Source organism: Phacochoerus africanus, chromosome 3 (genome assembly GCF_016906955.1).
Source record: "Phacochoerus africanus isolate WHEZ1 chromosome 3, ROS_Pafr_v1, whole genome shotgun sequence".
Taxonomy (NCBI): Eukaryota; Metazoa; Chordata; class Mammalia; order Artiodactyla; family Suidae; genus Phacochoerus; species Phacochoerus africanus.
In genome coordinates this window covers 97,774,451-97,796,710 of record NC_062546.1, presented here as the reverse complement: position 1 = coordinate 97,796,710, position 22,260 = coordinate 97,774,451, and the positions used below count along the sequence as shown (strand labels likewise).

At 44.7% G+C, this 22,260-nt stretch overlaps 1 protein-coding gene across 3 annotated transcripts in view; it reads left to right on the top strand.

Annotated features, from left to right (window-relative positions):
- The window catches only part of ERICH1 (glutamate rich 1), a 50,222-nt gene that overhangs the window by 12,006 nt on the left and 15,956 nt on the right, over nt 1-22,260 (top strand). For all 3 annotated transcript variants that reach the window (XM_047772225.1, XM_047772227.1, XM_047772226.1), the window contains exon 3: nt 13,286-13,417. In XM_047772225.1, the coding sequence (XP_047628181.1) occupies nt 13,286-13,417 (132 nt within the window). The remainder of the gene's footprint in view (nt 1-13,285; nt 13,418-22,260) is intronic.

Sequence of the window (22,260 nt, the reverse complement as noted above, 5' to 3'; positions counted from 1 at the left end):
GCCAGATCCTACAAACAACCCTGAGTGTGGCCACGGGATGGCCAGGCACGCCCACAGCTGTCTAACCTGAGCAGCCATGCCCATGGATGAGCACGAGGAAAGGGTGTCCCCCCCGAATGGGGGCTGCGCAAGCCTGTCCCTCAGAACAAACCACGGCCACTGAGTTCCCTTTCTGGGTCCTCTCCTGTGCCTGTGTGTGGTCCAGGGCATTGAGCATCTGCCGTGTCCCCCAGGACCACCGCCTGCTGCTGTCTGACAGAGCCCACAGGGGTGGGATGTGCCCCGTCTCTGGGGTCATACTGGAGGGAGTGTGGCTGGTGTTTAGTGTGGTTTCACTTTCCAAAGAGTGTGCTGTCGGGGGCTGAATTGTGTCCTCTGAAGTTCATACAGTCAAGCCCTGATCCCCAGGGCTTCAAAGTGTTGATGGTATTTGAGGACAGGCTTTAAGAGGTGGTGAAGTTGAAATGAGGCTGCTGGGCGGGTCCTAATCCAGTGTGATGGACGTCTTGATGAGAAGAGGCCATCAGGACACAGACACGCATAGAAGGGCCACCATGTGGGGAAACAGTGAGGAGACAGCCGTCCACACGCTGGGAGAGAGGCCTCTGGGACCTGCCCACTGGTACCTCTGTCCTGAGTCCAGCCTCCAGGACAGGGAGAGAATGGATGTCTGTGATGTAAGCCCCTGGCGTGCTGCTGCCTACACGATGGATTCAGTACCCACTCCACCTGTGGGAGACCCCGGGGGTTTTGAACCACAGACAGTTCAGACAGGCAGGTGTTGTGGGGAGACACGCTGCTCACAGGAGGGACAGGCCACCTGTGATGTCCTGGCTTTCTGTCCAGATTTGTCCAAACCAGTGTTCTTGGTCTTTTGAAAATTTTAGGGTTTATTTGCATTTTCTTCCCTCTTCTGCTTGATAATTTTAACAGTGATTATTCACCAGTGGTGAGGCCAGTGGAGAAAAAAATGAGGTGGGACAGTTGAGGCTTCACATGTAGGTGGTCCTTTCTCAGGGAAAAAAACTGCAAATTCCAGGCCAGTTCCCCCTTTGAAGATAAATGATAAATAATGACCAGCGCCCCATCACATGTACATTTCCTGGCCAAACGTGATTGACTTTTCATTTTTAAAATTAGTTCAGGGAGCTCCCATTGTGGCACAGTGGAAACGAATCCAACTAATATCCGTGAGGATTCAGGTTCGATCCCTGGCCTTGCTCAGTGGGTTGGGGATCGATTGTTGCCATGAGCTGTGGTGTAGGTCGCAGATGCAGCTCGTAGCCTGGATTGCTGTGGCTGTGGTGTAGGCGGGCCGCTACAACTCTGATTTGACCCCTAGCCTGGGAACTTCCGTACGCCACAGGTGCAGCCCTACAAAGCAAGAAAATAAAAAAAAAATTTTAAATAAAATCACTTCAAAAAAAAAAAAACACTCCAAGACCTTGTTTGCCTTCCTAGATGTGGTTAAGAGACAGCTGTTTACATTAAGATTCATGTTTGCTAAGTCACGTTACATCTGAGTGTAGTGATGACCAGTGAGAAGCTTAGATGGCTTAGCATGTTTTCCAGGTTCACTGGTGGTGTAACAAGGATCAGTACATCAGTCCTTTTTGTTGCTGATTACTGTTCCATTCTGTGGATAGGCTGCATTTGTTTATCTGTTCATCAACGGGTAGACATTTGGGTTGTTTCTGTACTTTAGGGTATTATCAATAATGCTGATTTGAACACCCCCACACCAGTGTCTGTGTGAACATGTGTTTTCAGTTCTCTTGGCTGTAAGCCTAGAAGTGGAATTGCTGGTCATGTGGTGATTCTATGTCTAACGTTTTGAGGAACCGCCAAACTTTTCCACAAGCAGTTGCACCACTGTTTACCCCATCTGTCGTGCAGCCGGGTTCCGGTTCCTCCACATCCCTGGCAACACTTGCTCTTTTCTGTTGTCTTGATAGCCGTCCTAGTGGGTGTGAATTTGCCCTCACTGTGGTGTTGGCCATTTGTGTATCTTTTTTAGAGAAATGTACATGTAACTCCTTAGCCCAATTTTTAATTGGATTGTTTGTCTTTTTGTTGGGTTGTAAGAGTTGGTTATGATCTGAACTCTAGACCTTTATCAGATCTATGAGTTGCAAATATCTTCTTCCATTCCACAAGTTAGCTTTTCACTTCCTTGATGGTGTCTTTTGAAGTATAAAACATTTTAATTTTGATTAACTCCATATATCTACATTTTTCTTTCATTATCTGTGTTTTTGTTGTCATATTTAAGAAACTATTGCCAAATCTAAGGTCATTTTTCATCTAAGTTTTCTTCCATGTGTTTTGGTAGCTTTAGCTCTTACTTTTAAGGCATTTATCCATTTTGAGTTCATGACGTCTGTTATGTGAAGTAGAGTTCCTGATTATTCCTGTGCCTGTGGATACCCTCCTGTTGAAGACTGCCCTTTCCCCCTTGAGTATACTTGGCACCCTTGTCAAAATTGGCCATGGATCTTTAGGTGCATTTGTGGGCTCTCAGTTCTATCCTATTGGTCTCAGTGTCTGCCCTTAAGCCAGTGCCACAATGCTTTAATTATTGTAGCTTTGTAGTAAGTTCTGAAATCAGAGTAAGTCTTCCAACTTCATTGTTTTCCAAGATAGTTTTAGCTTTTCAGAGTCCCTTTGCAATTCCATCTGAATTTTAGAATCAGCTTGTCCATATCTGCAACAACAAAAAAAGGCAGTCGGAATTTTAATATAAATTGCATTGAATTTGCAGAACACTCTGAGGATTATTGCCATCTTAATAATATTAATTTGTCCAATCCATGAGTTTAGGATAGCTTTCCTTTTAAGTCATCTTTAATTCCTTTTAACAATAGTAGTTTTCATTATAAATTCTACACTTAAAAACAAATTTATTCCAGAGTATTTTATTCTTTTTGATAACTATTATAAATGGAATTGTTTTCTTTTTTGGAATATTCATTGCTAGTATGTGAAAATACTAATAAATCCTTTGACCTTGGGTTAGACAATAGTTTCTTAAATATGAGAATATAGCTTTTTGTGTATTGATCTTGTATACTGCAACTTTGCCAAACCTAGTACCTCTAAGCATCTTTGTGTGTGTGAGGATTCTTCAGGGTTTTCTATGTGTAAGGTCACATCTGTGAGTGGGGATACTTTCCTTCTTCCTGTTCAGTCTGGATGCCCTTTCTTTTCTTTCTCAACTAATTACCTTGTTAGAACTTTAGTATAAGGTTGAAGAATAGTGGCAAGACTGTAAGTCCTGGTCTCATTCTGATCTCAGGGGGAGGCAGTGCCCAGGCTTTCTCAGTGGAGCGTAATGTCAGCTATCGGGTTCCATGGTGCCATTTGTCATGTCAGAGCTCCTGCTGTTCCTAGGTTGTTGAGTGTTTTTTTTTTTTTTTAATTGTGAAAGAGCAAAATATTTTTTTGAAGCCATATATCCCAGGAATTTTGAAGGAAAAGCGTGATAATTTATTTTAAGGCTGAAGGCAAAACAGTGAAATCACAATCAAATAGACAAAAAAAGCTGTATGTAGGTCATATGAAAAATTCTGTAAAGGTCATTTTGAGAGTTCCCTTGAAAGCATGAGGCTCGCGGAGGAGGCGTTTGGTGAAAATCTGAGCCGCAATAGTGCCCACGTCTTTTTAGTATGAAGATGCAGCAAATGCAGGAAGGGGCCTTGGCCAGTCAGTCCTTGGATGAGGTTGAGAAAGTGTTCTTTGTACAGTTAGGACAAAGCATGGTGATTATGATTTGTTCACTTTACAGAAGCACTTTTACTTTTTTTGGTTTTCTTTTAGGAGAGTGTAGGTAATTCCACTTCTTCTTAAAGGCAAGGGCACAATCTGTAAACAGCCACAACAACCAATATTTTGGTGAATTTCTGTTACCCAGGAGCCCATATTGGACCCTTATTTTTTTGTTACTGCTTTTAGTATTATTTTAATTTATCAGTTGTATCTGCATATATTTGTCTTGTTTTTTATTACAATTTTTATTTTTTACATTATAGTTGGTTTAGAGTATTCTGTCAATTTCTACTGTACAGCAAAGTGACCCAATCATACATATATGTTATGTATGTGTATAAAATATATATATATATATATACACATATATTCTTTTTCTCACATTATTCTCCATCATATATATCTACACATATATTTTTAAAATTTTTTGGGGGGGGTATCTTTTTTAGAGTTGCACCTGCGGCACATGGAGGTTCCCCGGCTAGGGGTCGAATTGGAGCTGTAAACGCCAGCCTATGCCACAGCAACACGGGATCCAAGCCGCGTCTGTGACCTACACCATACAGCTCATGGCAACGCCAGATCCTTAATCCACTGAGCGAGGCCAGGAATCGAGCCCGTGTCTTCATTGATACTAGTCAGGTTCGTTGACTGCTAAGCCATGATGGGAACTCCTCTACATATATTTTAAAGTGTCAAATAATCCCACAAGAATTTAAAAAAGCAGGCTCATCCGCCTGAGCACCGTAGCACAGACACACCCATTCCAAAGGCAGCAGCCCTCCCAACTGGGGACTTGCCACCCTGTCCCTAAATGCACACTGTCCATGCTTCCCATTTGTTCTGTTCTCCAGCCTTATCTGTTGACTCTCAAGGGGGCTGAGGGTCTGGTCCCTCATCCCCACCAGAGGCGAGCATGACCCCCCAGCCTGCATCCTTCTAGGACACGTTGGTCCTTCTCCTTGGGCCTGTCTCCCGCCTTCACCACTTGGCAGTTGATACCTGTCACTCTTTCCACCCACATCTCAGAGCATGGGATCATTTCTGTCTCATACTTTAGTGGAGTTGGTGGAGCTTGATGAATTTAGTCATTGTCCTAGGTTCTTTGTGTGTTTGCTTAGTTGTCTACATACTTGCAGTGTTTCCCCAAATCTTGGCCTCGTTCCCTGAATCTCAGCTGCCTCTGATACAGTCAGCCGTGCCATTTTTCCCTCTGGAGCCTCTCTGCCTGTGGTCCTGACCCTGCCTGGCCTGTCTCCTCCGCTGCTTGCACCCTCCCCGCCTCCACCCTGCGGAGGTGCCTCTAGCCCCCTGGACCTCCTTGATTTTCCCTTGTTAGGTTTGCTCCTTCAAACACATTCCCTAGTAGCTTCCTGAGAAGTGGACTTGGGAGATAAATATTTGGGGAACTTTGAATTAAAAAAAAATTGGTTTCAGATTACTTTTTCCTATTCTTTTCCATTATAGTTTATTACGGGATATTGAATATAATTTGCTGGGCTGTACAATGGGACCTTGGTGTTTATCTGTTTTTTTTTTTTTTACATTTTTTAAACGATTTTTATTTTTTCTGTTATAGTTGGTTTACAGTGTTCTGTCAATTTTCTACTGTACAGCAAAGTAACCCAGTCACACATACATATATACATTCTTTTTTCTCACATTATCATGCTCCATCACAAGTGACTAGATATAGTTCCCAGTGCTATACAGCAGGATCGCATTGCTTATCCATTCCAAAGGCAATTGTTTGCATCTATTAACCCCAAATTCCCAGTCCATCCCATTCCCTCCCCCTTAGCAACCACAAGTTCATGCACTTCTTTTCTGTGGAAAGGTTTATTTGTGCTGTATATTAGATTCCAGATATGAGTGATGTTTTCTATATAGTAGTTTGTATCTCTTAATTCTCAGCACCTAATTTATCCCCACCCCCCTCCCCCACTTTCCTCTTGGGTAACCTTAAGTTTGTTCTCTATGTCTGTGAATCAGTTTCTAGTTTGTAAATGAGTTCACTGTGTCTTTTTTTTTTTTTTCCTTCCTTTTAGGGCCCCACCTGTGGCATGTGGAAGTTCCCAGACTAGGGGTCAAATTGAAGCTGCAGCTGCCAGCCTATACCACAGCCACAGCCACAGCCACAGGAACACTGGATAGGAGCTGCATCTGCAACCTATACCACAGCTCATGGCAATGCCGGATCCTTAACCCACTGAGCAAGGCCAGGAATCAAACCTGCATCTTCATGGATACTAGTCAGGTTCCTAACCCACTGAGCCGAAACGGGAACTCTCACTGTGTCATGTTTTAGATTCTATTTGTAAGTTATATCGTATGGTATTTGTCTTTTTCTGTTTGACTTACTTCACTTAGTATGATAATCTCTAGATCCAAGCATGTTACTACAAATGGCATTATTTCATTCTTTTTATGGCTGAGTAGTATTCCATTGTATGTGTGTACCACATCTTCTTTATCCATTCATCTGTCTGTGGGCATTTAAGTTGTTTCCATATCTTGGCTATTGTAAATACTACTGCTATGAACATTGGGGTGCATGCACCGTTTTAAATTAGAGTTTTGTCAGGATATATCCAGGAGAGATTGTTGGATCATATAGCAACTCTATAAAAGATATTTTTTTTCCTTTTCTTTTCTGTTTTGTTTATTTTTTTTCCGCAGCCACAGCATGTGGAAGTTCCTGGGCCAAGGATGAAACCCGCACTGCAACTGCAGCCTGAGCCACACAGGAACATCCAAAAAAAATATTTTATTCTTACACTTGACAGTTTCAAAGGGTTTGAAATTCTGAGTTAGAAGTCATTTTCGCTCATAGTTTTGAATGAAGGCTTGACTTGTTGAGAAGTCGGGTGTCATTCTGATTCTCAGTCCCGTTGAATAGAATTGGTTTTTCACCGCCTTGGGATTATTTTAGGTTTTCCTTTTTCACCCAGTGAATTGAAATCTAACACTGCATTTTCAGTGAGGGTCTGTTTTTATCACCATACTGGGTATTCATGGGCCCTTTTAGTGCAGAATCAGGCTAAAAATTGTTTCCTTGGTGATTTCTGTGCTGTCATCCTGAGGGTCATCAGACTTTGGGGCTCCCAGGTGATCACACCTTTTCCTCTTCCAGTTCATTTTCCGTGTCTTAACGGTCTTGGTCTGCTTTCCCCGTGATCTTCTCAAGTCTGTCGCCACACTTGCGCTATTCCTCATTTCTGTGATCCCATTGGTGCTTCTTCAGAGGTGGAAGAGAGGTTGAGGTCCCCAGCATTCACTTTGGGAAGACTCCCCAGAGACCCAGGGTCTGCCCTCTGTTGGCGCATGGAGCTGGCCTGCCAGGGCTCCCACCTGCCTCTTGGCCCCCTTGCCAGCCGTCAGCTCTAGAGGCTTCTTTCTGGATGCTGTACAGGCAGATCTATCTGCTAGGTAGCTGCCCCTGCTTCTGGGCTCAGTGTCCTCTGGGCTGCTCCCCCATCCTCTATGCTTCCCACCCACCTGCTCTCATGCCTGGGCTGGGGGAAACAGCAATGAAGGCACTTGCTCAATGAGGCCTGGTCGGCATCGTGATTGCTGGTGGGCATCCCTTTGGCTGTGCTGGGCGCCTCCCAGAGCCAGCCCCACACCCCAGGACTCCATGGCTGCCCCAGGCCACAGGCCACTGTCACAGAGACCCTCCCCATGTCCTCTGGCTGTTCTCTTGTTTTCCGTGGCTGCTGCTCTCCATTTACAGAAGGAGGGTCTTCTGGGTGGAGAAGCCACATTGGGACCTGGTAGAGGCCTTGAGTAAAGAAAGTGAACTATTCTAATGATGGGTGACAGTTATTCTAATGACAGGTCAGATGTTTTCCATTTCTTTGCTTTGAGCAAAATTGAAGGAAATAATTGAGTTATCAGCTGATTATTAAAAAGAATCTCAGGAGTTCCCGTCGTGGCGCAGTGGTTAACGAACCCGACTAGGAACCATGAGGTTACACGTTCGATCCCTGCCCTTGCTCAGTGGGTTAACGATCCGGCGTTGCCGTGAGCTGTGGTGTAGGTTGCAGATGCGGCTCGGATCCTGCGTTGCTGTGGCTCTGGCGCAGGCCGGTGGCTGCAGCTCCGATTAGACCCCTAGCCTGGGAACCTCCATATGCCGTGGAAGCGTCCCAAAAATAGCAAAAAAAAGATAAAAATAAATAAATAAATAAATAAAAGAATCTTTTATGACGGATTTCTCTGTGATTTTTAGTGTGTAAGTCAGAAAGAATTAAATGAAGTAACATTGCTATTGAAAAAACTCTATACACTGTCATGTACTTATTGATGTGTTCAGTTTCTCAGCAGCTGTCTCTGTAAAAATGAAAAATAGGTTGAAATGCATGTTAGAACCCTGACTTATTTATTATACCAGTAATAAATCTCTTCCATGTTTCTTTCTTCTAATTAAGAGACTCATTTCCAAAAGGATTTAACTTTGTATTGAATAATTATCAAAAGTAATTATTATTTTGATCAATTGCATTCTACTAATTGTAATAATTCAGAAAGAATAGGAACTTAGTAGCATAGAAATTTTTAAAAGAATGAAATTTGGGAAGTGTGAAGTGTTAAAATCATTGTATTAGGGCAGAATTGGAGGAAGGTCAGAGTTCCAGAAGAAAAAAGGTTGGTTTAGGATTTCTGACTGAGCTAAGAGCTTGTTAATGTATTTTAGATGGATGAAGGTACGTATCTAGTTGCTGTGAACCTTAGATTTCCTTAGATACACATAAAAGAGGGATGTTAGGAGTTCTCACTGTGGCACAGTGGGTTAAGAATCCTACTGAAGCAGCTTAGGTTGCTGCAGAGCTGCAGGTTTGATACCTGGCCCAGGGAAGTGGGTTAAGGATCCGGCATTGCTGTGGCTGTGGCATAGGTTGCAGCTGCAGCTCAGATTCAATCCTGGCCTCATATGACTTCCATATGTCATGAGTGTGGCCATAAAAATTTTTTTAATTGTTTTTTAAAGAGGAATATTACAAGTTCATTTTAAATATCTTTTTACAGTAGAGGAAAATTAGGTCTTTCTCTGGCAGCTCCAAAATGTGCATGGGGCACAAGGTTTTAAAACATACAAAAATAGCAAGTGGGGTGGCTGGGGGGGTCTGTCAGGCAGGCTGCATGGCCTCAGTTTGTCTTGCTGTGTACATACTGTTTATAGAAATGTCTACATGTCTGGAGTTGACCATAGAAATGTTGAAAAGCTGTTTTTTTTAAGGCCGCATACACGGCTTATGGAGGTTCCCAGGCTAGGGGTCCAATCGGAGCTGCAGCTACAACATACACCACAGCTCAAGACAATACCAGACACTTAACCCACTGAGTGAGGCCAGGGGTTGAACCTGCATCCTCATGGATGCTAGTCAGATTCATTTCCGCTGAGCCACAATGGGAACTTCCCAAAAAGCTCTTTTTGATACAAGCTGCAATAAGTTTTCCATTAAGATGTGAATATTTTCTTCTAAAACCTTGATAATACCACAGATGCCTCTGAACCATCATCACATAGATCTTTCAAATCTTAACGTTTTGTCATACTTCCTCGAAAGTTTCATGTCATTTAAGAAAAGTAATATATGAACCTTGAGGGCATTATGCTGAATGAGATCATTCAGACAGAAAAAGGCAAATACAGTGTGATCTCACTTACACATGGAGTCTTAAAAACAGGGACACATAGAAACAGAAGAAACAGAGAGCGGCTGGGTGGGGGGTGGGGGGATGTTGGTTAAAGGGCACAAACTTCCAGCTGTGGGATGAATAAATTCCAGGAATCTGACATACGGCATGGTGACTACAGTTAACAGTACTTGAAAGTTGCTGAGAAAGCAGATCTTAAATGTCCTCACCCAAAGAAGAAATGTAACCATGTGAGGTGAACCCTTCAATGGTCATCATTTAGCAACATATAAATGAAACATTGCATTGTACACCTTAAAGTTACACAGTGTTACAGGACAGCTATGTCCCAGTATAATGACAGCGCTGTAGGTGGAGTCCTTAAATCCCCTCGCCATCCCACTTCCTTTCTTGTCTTCCCAGAATTTGGCAGTCATCATTCCCCTGCATTTTTATTTTACTTTTTTATGGCTACACCCTGTCCAGTACATGGAAGTTCCTGGGTCAGGGATTGAACCTGAGCCGGACCGGCAGCAACACCAGATTTTTCGAACCTACTGCGCCACAGCCGGTACTCCTGTTCTGCACTTTTTTTTCGTTGTTATATGTACACTTTGTTTTATTTACACAGTATGGGAGGTTTATAAACTTTGCATTCATCATGGAAGTTGCCATTTATCTTGGCCACTGCCAGGTTCGCTGGCATGACTGCATCAGTGTTTGCGCTGGTTCTCTGCAGTCGGCCTGGCTGTGCGTCGGTGCAACTTCCCCACATTTCTGGGTCTCTGGGCCTGTGATGTTTATCCCACTTGGGGATTGTTCAAGACCTGTTCCTTCAAATGTTTTTCTGCCCTCCTTTCTGTCACCTCCCTCAGGGATGGTCTACATACCAGGACCCTTGGTGTTGCCTTAGCTCATGGTGCTCCAACCCTGCTGCCTCTTCCTTCCTCTGGGTTATTTGGCCTCCGCTGGGCTGTTTTCCTCCTGTCCCTAGGATGTGGGGGCCAGCTGGGTACAAGCAGCTGATGGGGAAGGCACCAGAGCTGAACGCCACTGCTGTCACAGAGGCGGGAGTCCCAGCCCTGTCCAGAGACATGCATCCAGCTGGGAGACATGGGTGCATAGAAGCAGAAGGCTGTGGGTTGTTCCCAAGAGCTTTACTGCTCATCTCTGCGGTGTAAAATTCTTGCCTGTTTTAGGTGTCTGTTGTGAAAAGACCAACACAACCGGCCTCTATAGCATGCGTCACCTCAAGAGATGACCAGTGTGCACATACCTGTACAGAAGATTTGATGTAAGGTCCACCTTCTCGAGACAAATAACCATGTCGAATTTCCCAGAAGAAAGAGTTCTTAGATGAAAGTGCAGGAGTGCTCACAGGACAAGTGAAAGCAAAACCCCGAAGTTCAAGGGCAAGAGGCTGCCTGCGGAAAACTGGCCCCAGATGCTGGGCTGGAGGATGGAGGCTGTGGGTTTGGAGCTGGGTGACCAGCAGCACTGTCTGCAGGCGGCTATTTCATTTTAAACAAAATTAACTGGAGATGAAAACTCAGTTCCCCAGTCAGACTGCATTTTGAGTAGTAGCCAGCGTGTGGGACGCACAGATGTAGGACGTTTCCATGGTGGCAGCACCTCTGTTGGGACACCACTTGAATGGCACCCACAGTCTAGCTGACATTGAGGAGGGAGGGGGCGGGACAGCAGGGTGAAGAACACTGAGTATGCGGGCTGGCCGGAAAAGTGACAGGAGCTGCACTTGGTCTAAATCCCAGGAGGAGCCAGAATATAAATCTGAGAAGTGGGGACCGTCACGGGGCTGGGAGGAACCGTGGGACAGCTTTTCCCTGTAAAGCCTCATATGCAGCCCAGAGGCATAAAAGAAAATGTTGATAAGTATACCTTGTAAAGTTTAAAATCCTGCATGGCAGAAGGAGTCCGGGCCAAGTCTGAAGGACATGATAACAGAGAAGAGAAGTTACAGCTTTTAGTACCGACAAGAGCTTCATGTCCTTTGTGTATAGAGCTTGGGGAGAGGTAGGGCACCACACATCCTGCTGACTGCTGAGCACCAGGTAGGGACGTGGCATCTGACCACACCTCAATGTGTACTCTCTACCCAGAAGAGGTGAGGAAGCAGGCCTGGAGGCCCGTCTCCATCCCAGGCTGCCAGCCACATGGCTGGCAGTGCTGCCTTGGGCCAGCTTTTTCCTCATCACCTCGTGCTTCACTGCCACAAGGCTGCCCATCCACAGCCTGACAATTCAGTGAACAGTAACATTTCCAAGTTCTGTTTGACTTCCTTACTAAGAAAAATTTAGCTGATTAAAAGTTTCCAAAAATACTCTGTGAAAAATGGCCAGATATTCCCTGATAGGGGACAGACTGCTTGAAAGCACATCTCCAACTCTGCCCTTAATTCCAGGAGGAACAACTGGGCAGATCAGATTAATTTAAGAACTACATTCTTGCATCTCAGCTTCAAGAGAATCAAATATATTGATGGCAGAAGAATTTGAAAATATTCCAAGGTCTTTATACTTAAACGTCTTGAAACCACACATTCTGTTGTATATATATTAGTCATTTCATTCAACCCTTGTGGTTATTATTTTAAAATAAAATGTTCAGGGAGTTCCTGCTGTGGATTAAGAATCCGGTATGGCCACAACTATGGTGTAGGTTGCAGCTGTGGCTCAGTTTGGATCCCTGGCCCAGGAACTTCCATATGCTGTGGGTGAGGCCAAAAAAGAATGAATGAATAAATGAATAAATACATTTTTTAAATGTTCATTTTTCTGTGAAAGACTCATTGGGACACCCACTTATGTTGGATAAAGAAGGTTACATTGCTGTGTTTTGAATGACAACATGGAGATTGAAGTGTTGACCTGGGGGCAGCACCTTAAGCTGCTTTTCTGGATGGTTCGGGTCAACAGGTCCATTTCCAGGGGTGTGTTTGAGGAGACCACGTGGTCAAGTAACAAGGGTGGCCATAGCAGCTGCTTGTGGTAGTGAAAATTAGTTCAACCTTTATGTGCAAATCTAGGACAGTGGTTAAATTAATTAAATTTGCCAATAACATGGAACATCATGTAGCAATTAAAGGATTATGTAGATTTAAACATATCTTAATATTTTATCATGTTAACTTTTGAATATTATAATATGCAAATGTTATAAAATATGATAATGATAAATATGTGATAAAATGATAAAATATGTGTAGAGTGATCCCATTAAGATGTGTGTGTGTCTGTGTGCACATATGCATATGTGCACACAGACACACACACACACACACAGAGTGCATATGGGTTGTTAGCATATATGGAAAAAAGTTCCAGAAGGTTATTCACCAATGTTGAGATTCGTGTTGTGATAATGAGGGGTGTGTTATATGGAGTCTTTTTATTTTCTACTTCTTCCTCGTGAATTAGTTATGTTTTTACATCATATTATAAAAACCCAGAAGTTTACATAATAAGTAACTTAATGTGAACTTAAATAATCATAGCTCATTCATTTTTCCTGGCTGGTTATACAGCTGAGTGGCTCTTCTGCCATAACAAACCCGACTAGTATCCACAAGGATGCGGGTTTGATCCCTGGCCTCACTCAGTAGGTTAAGGATCTGGCATTGCCATGAGTTGTGGTATAGGTCACAGACGTGGATCGGATCCTGTGTTGCTGTGGCTGTGGTGTAGGCCGGCAACTGCAGCTCCAATTCGATCCCTAGCCTGGGAACTTCCATATGCTGCGGGTATGGCCCTAAAAAGACACACACAAAAAATCGGTATCTGTGGCCGTGATTTCACGCCTTCGGTGAATTTGGAGAATCAAGTAAATGTCTCACGGCATCTTCCCTTGCCTCTTCCCGCAGGTAGTGACACTCAGGTCCGGCCTGCACGACGCCTATACACTGTGGGCCTGCCCCCTGAGGGCTGGGCCCCACCTCCAGAGCCCCCCAGCTTCTCCAGCCCAGAGGGCTCCTCCAGCAGTGAGGACACAGCAGGTAAGAGGCTGGGTGCCTTCAAGGTCTCAGGGTCAGGACTTCACCTGAGGGCTTTGGGTGTGGGGGGTACCAGACCTGCCAGTGAGAGTGACTTACACAGCCTTTTGGGTGGCGATTTTAGGCAAAGAGAGTATGTGAACCAGACTTGGAAAAGGAGGAAAAGCCCGGTGGTTACTGTGTCCAGCATTGATGTCCACTTGAATGCCCAGCACCAGTAAGTCAGTTCAGGACGAGTGCCATCTGCAGCTTCTGTGTCCTGTCCCCCCTCACCCACCCCCAGAGGCCCAAGCTGATGTTGACACCCAAATCCAGCCACCTCCTCCCTTGGGCTGCGGTTCTGAGCCTGGTCGGGTCACCCCACCCAGCACTACTGTGAGCATCCCTTACCCTGGTCCCTTGTTTGGGTGCCTGACCAGGGCCTATCCAACTGGACAGTCCTGCTCACTGATGCAGCTCTGGTTTGTCCCTGGGCCACGTGTGCTTGTCATGAGGACAAGAAGGTGTCCTGAAATCCCGAGAACCACTCTGCCGAAAGGGCCCCAACAGCAAGTGCAGGCTTCAAATTCTTACACTTAGGGTTTTTAGGAATGGGTAGGAGGGTTACACAAGAAGGCAGTAATGTTAGCAAACCTAAACAATACTGTTGGACCTTGTTCTAGGACCTCCCTTACTATGTTCAAGTCACTTAAATACCAAGCTGCAGCTTCGGGTGGAGATAGGACGTGCTTCTCCTGCCCAGGATGTTTGGCATCTTCGTGCACATGCGGCGCTGCGTGTCCTTCTCAAGAAGCAGGAAACCTTTGGCCTGAGCTGAGAATGGCCCATGTGTATATGCCAAAAGGAAACTGCCCTTCTTGGCAGCCTCTCCTCACATGCTAAGCAGCCTGATTTAGCAAGCAAGCTCACTGCTCCCCATCTTGGTACATCTGTAGGATGCTGCCTTGTGTGAAGGTCATGATCAGGATCCCTCTAGGGCAGCTGGGACAGTAAGTCATGTCTGTCCACAGAACATACCAACTCCCAGCCATCTTGGGAGGAATTGTCTTGTGTTCTGGGGAAGAGATGGGGTGGCTCCTGGTGAGACACTCTGCAGACTGGGAGCTGGTGGTTAGGAGACACCATGCCTTTCCTGCAGATACCGAGACATGCTCCTGAGTAGCTGGCAAGAAAGCTGTCAGGCCATTTAACTTCCAGAAGAAAATTATATTGTCCCCAGTGCAACATCCATCCCCTGGGCTCTCACATGCTGCACACTGGCCAGCTGCTGACATGCTGGGCTCCATGCTCTGACTGGCTCTTCTGCCATAACAAACAAGTCCCTGATATGTGACAAGAGGTGCTGGGCGGGTGACCCCTACCTGAGAGGTTGGTTTGAGGCCCACTGGGTTAGGCTTAGGGTGCCTCCCAAGGACATGGTCTTCCTGTCTCTGTGCTCTGGAAAATGTCACTTGGAAGTTCACTTGAGCGTTCAGTTTCTAGTGTAGGTTAATTTAGGGCACAGAGTGTTCTTTTCTTTTTAGTTTTTTTTAAACTATTATTTACAGTTTTGTTTTTTATGCACTGTGCATTCACCGATGTTTATCTAAAAATTCAGGTGAAAAAAAAATTCATTTTAGAGTTCAGTACTAGAAAAATGTATTTGCTTTTGTGAACTGTTATACTCTTCTTATCGTATAAGAGATGTGTTACTTATTTGTACTTTTTGCTTTGGCTACCAGGAAGCTCCAGTCTCAGCTGCTTATTGTTTTATTCAATTGCTTTTGTTTTCCTGGACTTCTGTTTTCTGAGTGATACTTTTCCCCACCTCTCAATTGCCTAACTCCTATTTATTTACTTTACTTACCTTTTTTTCATTCAATAATTCATTCATTCATTATTTATCTAGTATTATTTCAATTATCCAGATATCTAAAAACAGTCATTCTCCAGCAATTAAAAATAGAAATAGGAGTTCCCCTTCATGGCGCAGTGGTTAATGAATCCGACTAGGAACCATGAGGTTGCGGGTTCGGTCCCTGCCCTTGCTCAGTGGGTTAAGGATCCGGCGTTGCCGTGAGCTGTGGTGTAGGTTGCAGACGTGGCTCGGATCCCGCGTTGCTGTGGCTGTGGTATAGGCCAGTGGCTACAACTCCAATTCGACCCCTAGCCTGGGAACCTCCACATGCCGCGGGAGCGGCCCAAAGAAATAGCAAAAAGACAAAAAAAAATAGAAATAAGATGTATTTTTTGCTTTGTAATTTATTTATTTATTTATTTATTTATTTATTTTTGTCTTTTTGCCATTTCTTGGGCCGCTCCCACGGCATATGGAGGTTCCCAGGCTAGGGGTCCAATCGGAGCTATAGCAGCCGGCCTACACCAGAGCCACAGCAACGAGGGATCCGAGCCACGTCTGCGACCTCCACCACAGCTCACGGCAACACCAGATCGTTAACCCACTGAGCAAGGGCAGGGATTGAACCCGCAACCTCATGGTTCCTGGTCGGATTCGTTAACCACTGCGCCTCAGCGGGAACTCCTGCTTTGTAATTTAATCAAATAAACTTCCGTGCTGCCCTACCCAGCACTTACATTGCTTGTTTTGAATTTAAGATTTAAACTTCTTACTGGAATCTTAGTTATACAGCTAGGGTAAAAGCTATTACATCTGCTATCATAAAACTCAAAAATCTTAAATTGTTTTTAACATTTCACATTCTATTTCAGGAGATAGATAGATAGATAGATAGATAGATAGATAGATAGATAGATAGATAATTTTAATTATTTTCTTTGTAGGGCTGCACCCACAGCATATGGAAATTTCCAGGCTAGGGGTCCAATCCAAGCTGTAGCTGCTGCCCTAAACCATAGCCACAGCAACGCCAGATCTGAGCCACGTCTGTGACTTACACCACAGCTCACGGCAACACCAGATTTTTAACCCACTGAGTAAGGCCAGAGATCAAACCCATGTCTTCATGTATATATATATACGGGTTCGTTACTGCTGCACCACCACGGGAACTCCAGGATATATTTTTTAAAAACAGGCAAAAATGTAATGTATTTTAAACAGAAGACAGAATATCTTCAAAACACTTTCTAAAGTATTTTTAAAGTAGGTATTAACTCCTATTTAGATTGAAACCTTGTAGTGTTGATGTTGCCAAGCAGTGCCAGTGCCGTTTTTGGAGGTGAACCAGGTAAATAGTGTCCAACCACTCCTTCCCTTTAAGAAGGGCCTATGTGCTCAAGCTCTAGGAACACAAGGTAGGCAGGGGGCTCAGGACTCGTGCAGAGGGCTTCCAGTGTGCAGTCATACCAGATTCTGTCTGGTGAGTCACCTGGACACAACCAGCACCACCTAGGGTGCCAGGAGGGCCTCCAGAGACATCGCAGTGCTCAGCGACATGAGTGTTCCCATGGGACAGCCGGCTCTGTGGTGCGGGCCCACCATGAGTCACACTGAGAATCTCAGGTCTGGACTTAGTGACTCAGGCAGAGCAGGCAAGGAGGGCCAGTGGGAGGGGCCAGCATGGCCCAGCTCACATTCAGTAAGGAGTAAAGTGTGGGCTGAAGAGAGTGGGTCCCACATGGTAGCCTTTGGCAAGCAAGATGGAGGGAAGTCACGGCTGTGCCATGATGGGCGTTCCTCTGCCAGGGCCTTGGTTCTGACCCCACAAGTGAAGGTGGATGAGAGACTGGTTTCAGGGGCATTCTGTCTGCCCCCTTTGCCTCTGACATGGGGCAGGAGCAGCAGGAAGGTTTCTAACAGGTGGCAAGGGCTGTTGAAAGTCTTTTGTGAGCTCTGAAGCCACACAGTCTAAAGTACTGTCCCAAGAACTGTCTGATGTACTCCAGAAATTCGCATTTCATATGAGGCATCTTCTGAATTTGATTACGGTGGCTTCCACCTGGGTCTTCAGGGGCTCCTTCCGGTCAGATGGGGTCTCAGACCCACCCTCCAGGATCCTATGTGGGACTGATGGCCCCACCAACACCCCCTGTGGGAGCTCCTGGCCATGGTGCTAAACACATTGGGATGGTGTCATCAGCCATTCACACACCACCTCCCAGAAGCCCCACAAGATTGATAGAATGCGTCGTCTTCGTGCGCTGTACTGTCAGTCCACATGGAGAACTGAATACAGTTGTGCATTTCACTGTTAGGAGTTGGATATTTCATAAACTGGTTTTCTTTTGGGGTGAAACTGTTTGATTCTCTTAACTGATATGTTTTAACTGTAATGGAAATTGCTCCTCCCATTTCTCTTGGGGAAGCTCTGCTCTTCCCCAGTAATTCCTCTCTCTAAGTGGTGGCACCTCATTGCTCCCTACCCCTCCCAGTATGGATGGTGTATACTTGGTCAGCTCATTTTCTGTTTGCACGGGCATCCTGCTGCCCCCAGATCTTAATAGCCGAACCAAGAATTCAGCCTCTCAACAGAGAGCAGTAAGCCCTAGTGCCCCTCTCCCTCCTCTCCTCAGGACCAAAACTGCAGCCCTGGTCCCAGGCCTCAGTGTTGACCCCAACTACCAGTGAGCCAGCAGCAGTTCCACACAGTTGGGAACTAGGCAATCTCAGTGCAGGACGGTCCTTGTACTTTTCACGGCCGCTACTTTCTGTACCATAATCCCCTTTTTTCCTTAACTGAAGTAAAGGTTCTTACTAGCCATACTCCTCTGCCCCCTTTCCGACTTGCAGTGTCCTGTCACTTACGTGCAGGTGCTTGTCCTTGGAAAGCCGGGCAGCATGTCACCTGGGCCAGATCCCATGCAGCCAGAGGTGCATCCTCTCACTCCGAAGGGGCGCTGTCCTCCTGCCATCATAGCAGCCCCTGAGCGGCTTAGAAGAGATCCTTGTCTCACAATGAAAAGAGCACAAGTTCCTGCCAGCAGGTGAAGTTCTGGAGCCTCCACACAGAAACTGCACGTTTTACACACTCTACACAGAAAGAGGAGCCTCCGTCTTTATAAACTAGAAAACAGGCCAACCTTTAGGAAAGAGGGCCTTTCCATCACTGTTATTGCCATCTTTGTGTGTGGGGGGGTTGTTTGTTTGCTTTTTAATGAGAGGTATTTTGCTTTTCTTGACCACAGAAATACTTATAGAAAAGTCAGGCATTGTGCAAGATACGCAGGAATTAAAACACCACCTGAGGCCACCAGCCCAAGATTTCAGTAACATATTTAAAACCCTACCCTGTGCCCATCTTATAAACACGTGCAAATTTCATAGCAGTTGTACGATGTTATATATGCTGCATTATAAACCACTTTCCACACTTACTATGTTATGGAGGTTTTTTTCCCATTTCAGTGCATATAGATATATCATTTTTTTAAGTAGCTAACATCTATTTTATAAAAGGAACTTGTTTCTTACTAGCCTCCCCTTCCCCGCATTGAACAACATTTAGAACTTAAACTCCCTTATACATACATGCACTAGTCTGATTACCTCCTGAATATAAATTCTTGGAAGTGGGAGTATTAAGTTTAGGAGTACATGTGTTTCTGAATTTGAAGACATACTAACAAACTGTCTTTCAGAAAACTGTTCAGTTTTCGTTTGTGAAGGCAATCTATGGAAATTCCCTTTCTTCTACTGCCTGGACATTTTCAGTCTTTTAAATTTTAGCCAGTTGTTTGGGCAACATATCTCTTACATTTTCATGTGAGCCTTAAGGAAAGTCTTTCCAAGCCTAAAAATCTAAATGACAGGTTTGACCGTCAGTGCCTTTATGGCAAAGGGCACTGAAAACAGGTTCAGAAGCAGAGGCAGGAGAGGTGGTACCTGTACCTTCTACAGTGGACAGAAATTGGTTTCCTTACCAGGTAACTAGCTTCCGCAGGTCAGTAAGGATGAGCACCAAGTGCAGCACCCGAAGGAATAGGTGACACATGCCAGAACCTTGCAGGGCTCCTGTTTCCATACTTCTGTGTGAAATATTTCACCCATCTGACATGTATTTTGTTAGAACAAGGTGTAGATCCATCTTCATAAAATTCTCCTGTGAGCTCAGAACCCCTCCCACCCCACCCCCCCGCCCCTGCCTGCTGGGCCCCCAAGACTCCCATCCACCCCTGTCATCCATGTATGAGTCGGTCCTGCCAAGGCCTTGCTCCACGCTGGTCAGTGCAGGTGTCTCATTTGCTGACCTCACATGTCTGTCTGAGACCTGCTACCCTTGCTGGAGCCCCCTCCAGCCAGCAGGATAGCATCTGGCCCTGTGACGCCCTGGCCTCCGTCTAGCTTCTGCCCTCTGCCTGGTTGCCCCAATGGGGGCCCTCCCTTCCTAAGTCCTCTCTTGGCCTCTGCCCCAGCCCCACCACTGACACGGAGGCACCCCCTCCCTTTGCCTTCCACCCCATGCCTGATTATCTGTGCAAATTCCAGCTTTTCTGGTCTCACCTCTGCTTCCTGGGAGACATAGTCCAACTTGCCTGGTTGCAGAGTGTCAGTGTCAGTGCGAAGGGCCCTGGGTTTGCAGCCCTGCTGTTGACCTTGCATGTGGTCTTCCTTACTTCTCTGGGCCTCATTGTCCTTGCCTACCTAATGTCGTAATAATCCTCGACTGGCAAACCCACACACTTGCTATGTCGATCAGACTGGGTTTATTACAAAGCTTGTGCAAACGTGAGCACTGCCAGCTCTTAATTCCCCAAGGCTCCAGTACCTGCTAGAGTTAAGTCTTCAGTCAATGTTTGATGAGCCATGTTGAGTAATTATTTATAAAAACAGCCTAAAAGGAAGCACCAGTCCACTCTCCTTGTTCATAATCGCAAGTGGTTTGACTGTATTGACAGGGTTTTTGTGTTCAGATCAAGCTGCAAAGACATTAAAATCAAGTCATTTTTATGGAAAGCTATTATGATTATTATTCTAATGGCAAGTGCAATTGAAATAGTTATTAACTCCGTGCCTTTTGGAATTGTGAGCTAAATGCACAGTTCTGGTATGGCTTCGTCGTGAATTAAACCTCCATCCTCTCAATGTGTTTTGACAGATTTGGGCCTTAGTCTAAGGCAGATGAGTTTTCAGCTCTTATTGGCTCTGTCTGGCCTGAAGAAATCCTGACTTGTGATTTCTTTGAGGCTTCTCGGGTACAGAGCGGAGCAGGCCCTCTGAGCTCACCTGACTGATAAGCAAGATTTTCACCCAGTGCAGCCAGAGTCTAAGTAGAGCCCTCAGTGGCTCTCAGCTGAGGTCCTTTGACCAGGGCCACATTCCACACACATCACACTGGCTCAGGGGTGTGACACAATCACAGGTCAGAGTTGGCAGGTTTCATTCTTGTCCTAATGGAGCATGTAATTGTGTGCAGCCTTTCCTTTCTCACAGGGACTTGAGGGTAAGTGAGGGGCAGTGGAGGTGGGGTCATCCTGAATGGAGGGACCATCATGCCATGCTCAGTCCAGGCAAGAACAAAGGCCAGACTTGGAAAAGACTTAATGTATTCTTAGAGCACCAAAAAAGGCCTGGGTTTTTTCCTAGAAGTCTAAAACTGTCTTATATGCTCATGTTTTTTGTTTCTTTGGTATCTATTGGCACACACCTGATACCTGGATCCCTCCTGGTTACAGTGGAGTGAGCCAGCATAACTTTAGATGTATTTTTGACTTAAGGAGACGTGGCCAGAAATTAATTTTGAAATAATTCCCAGTAGATTCTGCACAGTTTTCTAACATGTCTTTATTTAAAAAAAAAAAAAAACCACATATTCATAAGATACTTGGTTAGAGAAGTATTAAACATATACACCACTTTAGCTTATTGTAAGTGAATTCATTACAATAATAGAACAGATTAGGAATACTTCTATTGGATAATAGTTCATATTTATTCAACTAATAAAAGTTATTGATTAGTATTTCTTCAACTCATAGACATTCCAGAAAGAGATATTGAGAAAAGAAGCTCAGAAATTATTTAAGATGAAGATGCCCACTCTTGGCACTTTATTCAACATACTATTGGAAGTCCTAGTCAGTGCTTAGGCAAGAAAAAGAAATAGAAGTCATCCAAGAAGTTCCCATCATGGTTCAGTGATTAACGAACCCAACTAGTATCCATGAGGACACAGGTTCAATCCATGGCCTTGCTCAGTGGGTTAAGGATCCGACATTGCCATGCACTGTGGTGTAGGTCGTAGACATGGCTTGGATCCTGCGTTGCTGTCGCTGTGGTGTAGGCCGGCAGCTATAGCTCCGACTCAACCCCTAAGAAGCTATCCAAGTCAGGAAAGAAGAAGTAAAACTGACTCTGTAATAAAGTTGCAGGCTACAAAATCCATTTAAAAAGATCACTTGCATTTCTTTCCACTAACAATGAAGTATCAGAGAAGTTAGGAAAACAATTTACAATTTAAATTTACAATTGCATCAAAAAGAATAAAATACCTAGGAATAACTTTAATGATGGAGGTAAAAGATCTATACATGAAAACTATAAGGTGAGGGAAATTGATCATGACAAATGTAAGTAAGTGGAAATACATTTCATGCTCATGGATTGGAAGAATTAGTACTGTTAAAATGTACATGCTGTCCAAAACAATCTACAGATTCAATGCAATCCCTGTCAAAATTCCAAGGGAATTTCTCATAAAAATAGAACAACCTTAAAAATATGTATGGAATCACAGAGGACCCTGAATAGCCAAAGCAATGCTGACAAAGAAGGACAAAGCTGTAGGCAACATGCTTCCTGACCTCAAACTATATTACACAGCTATCAAAATACTGTGCTATTAGTATATAAAAACAAACATAGATGAATGGAACAGAATAGAGAGCCCAGAAATAAATCCATGTATATATAGTCATTTAATTTACAACAAAAATATACAATGGAGAAA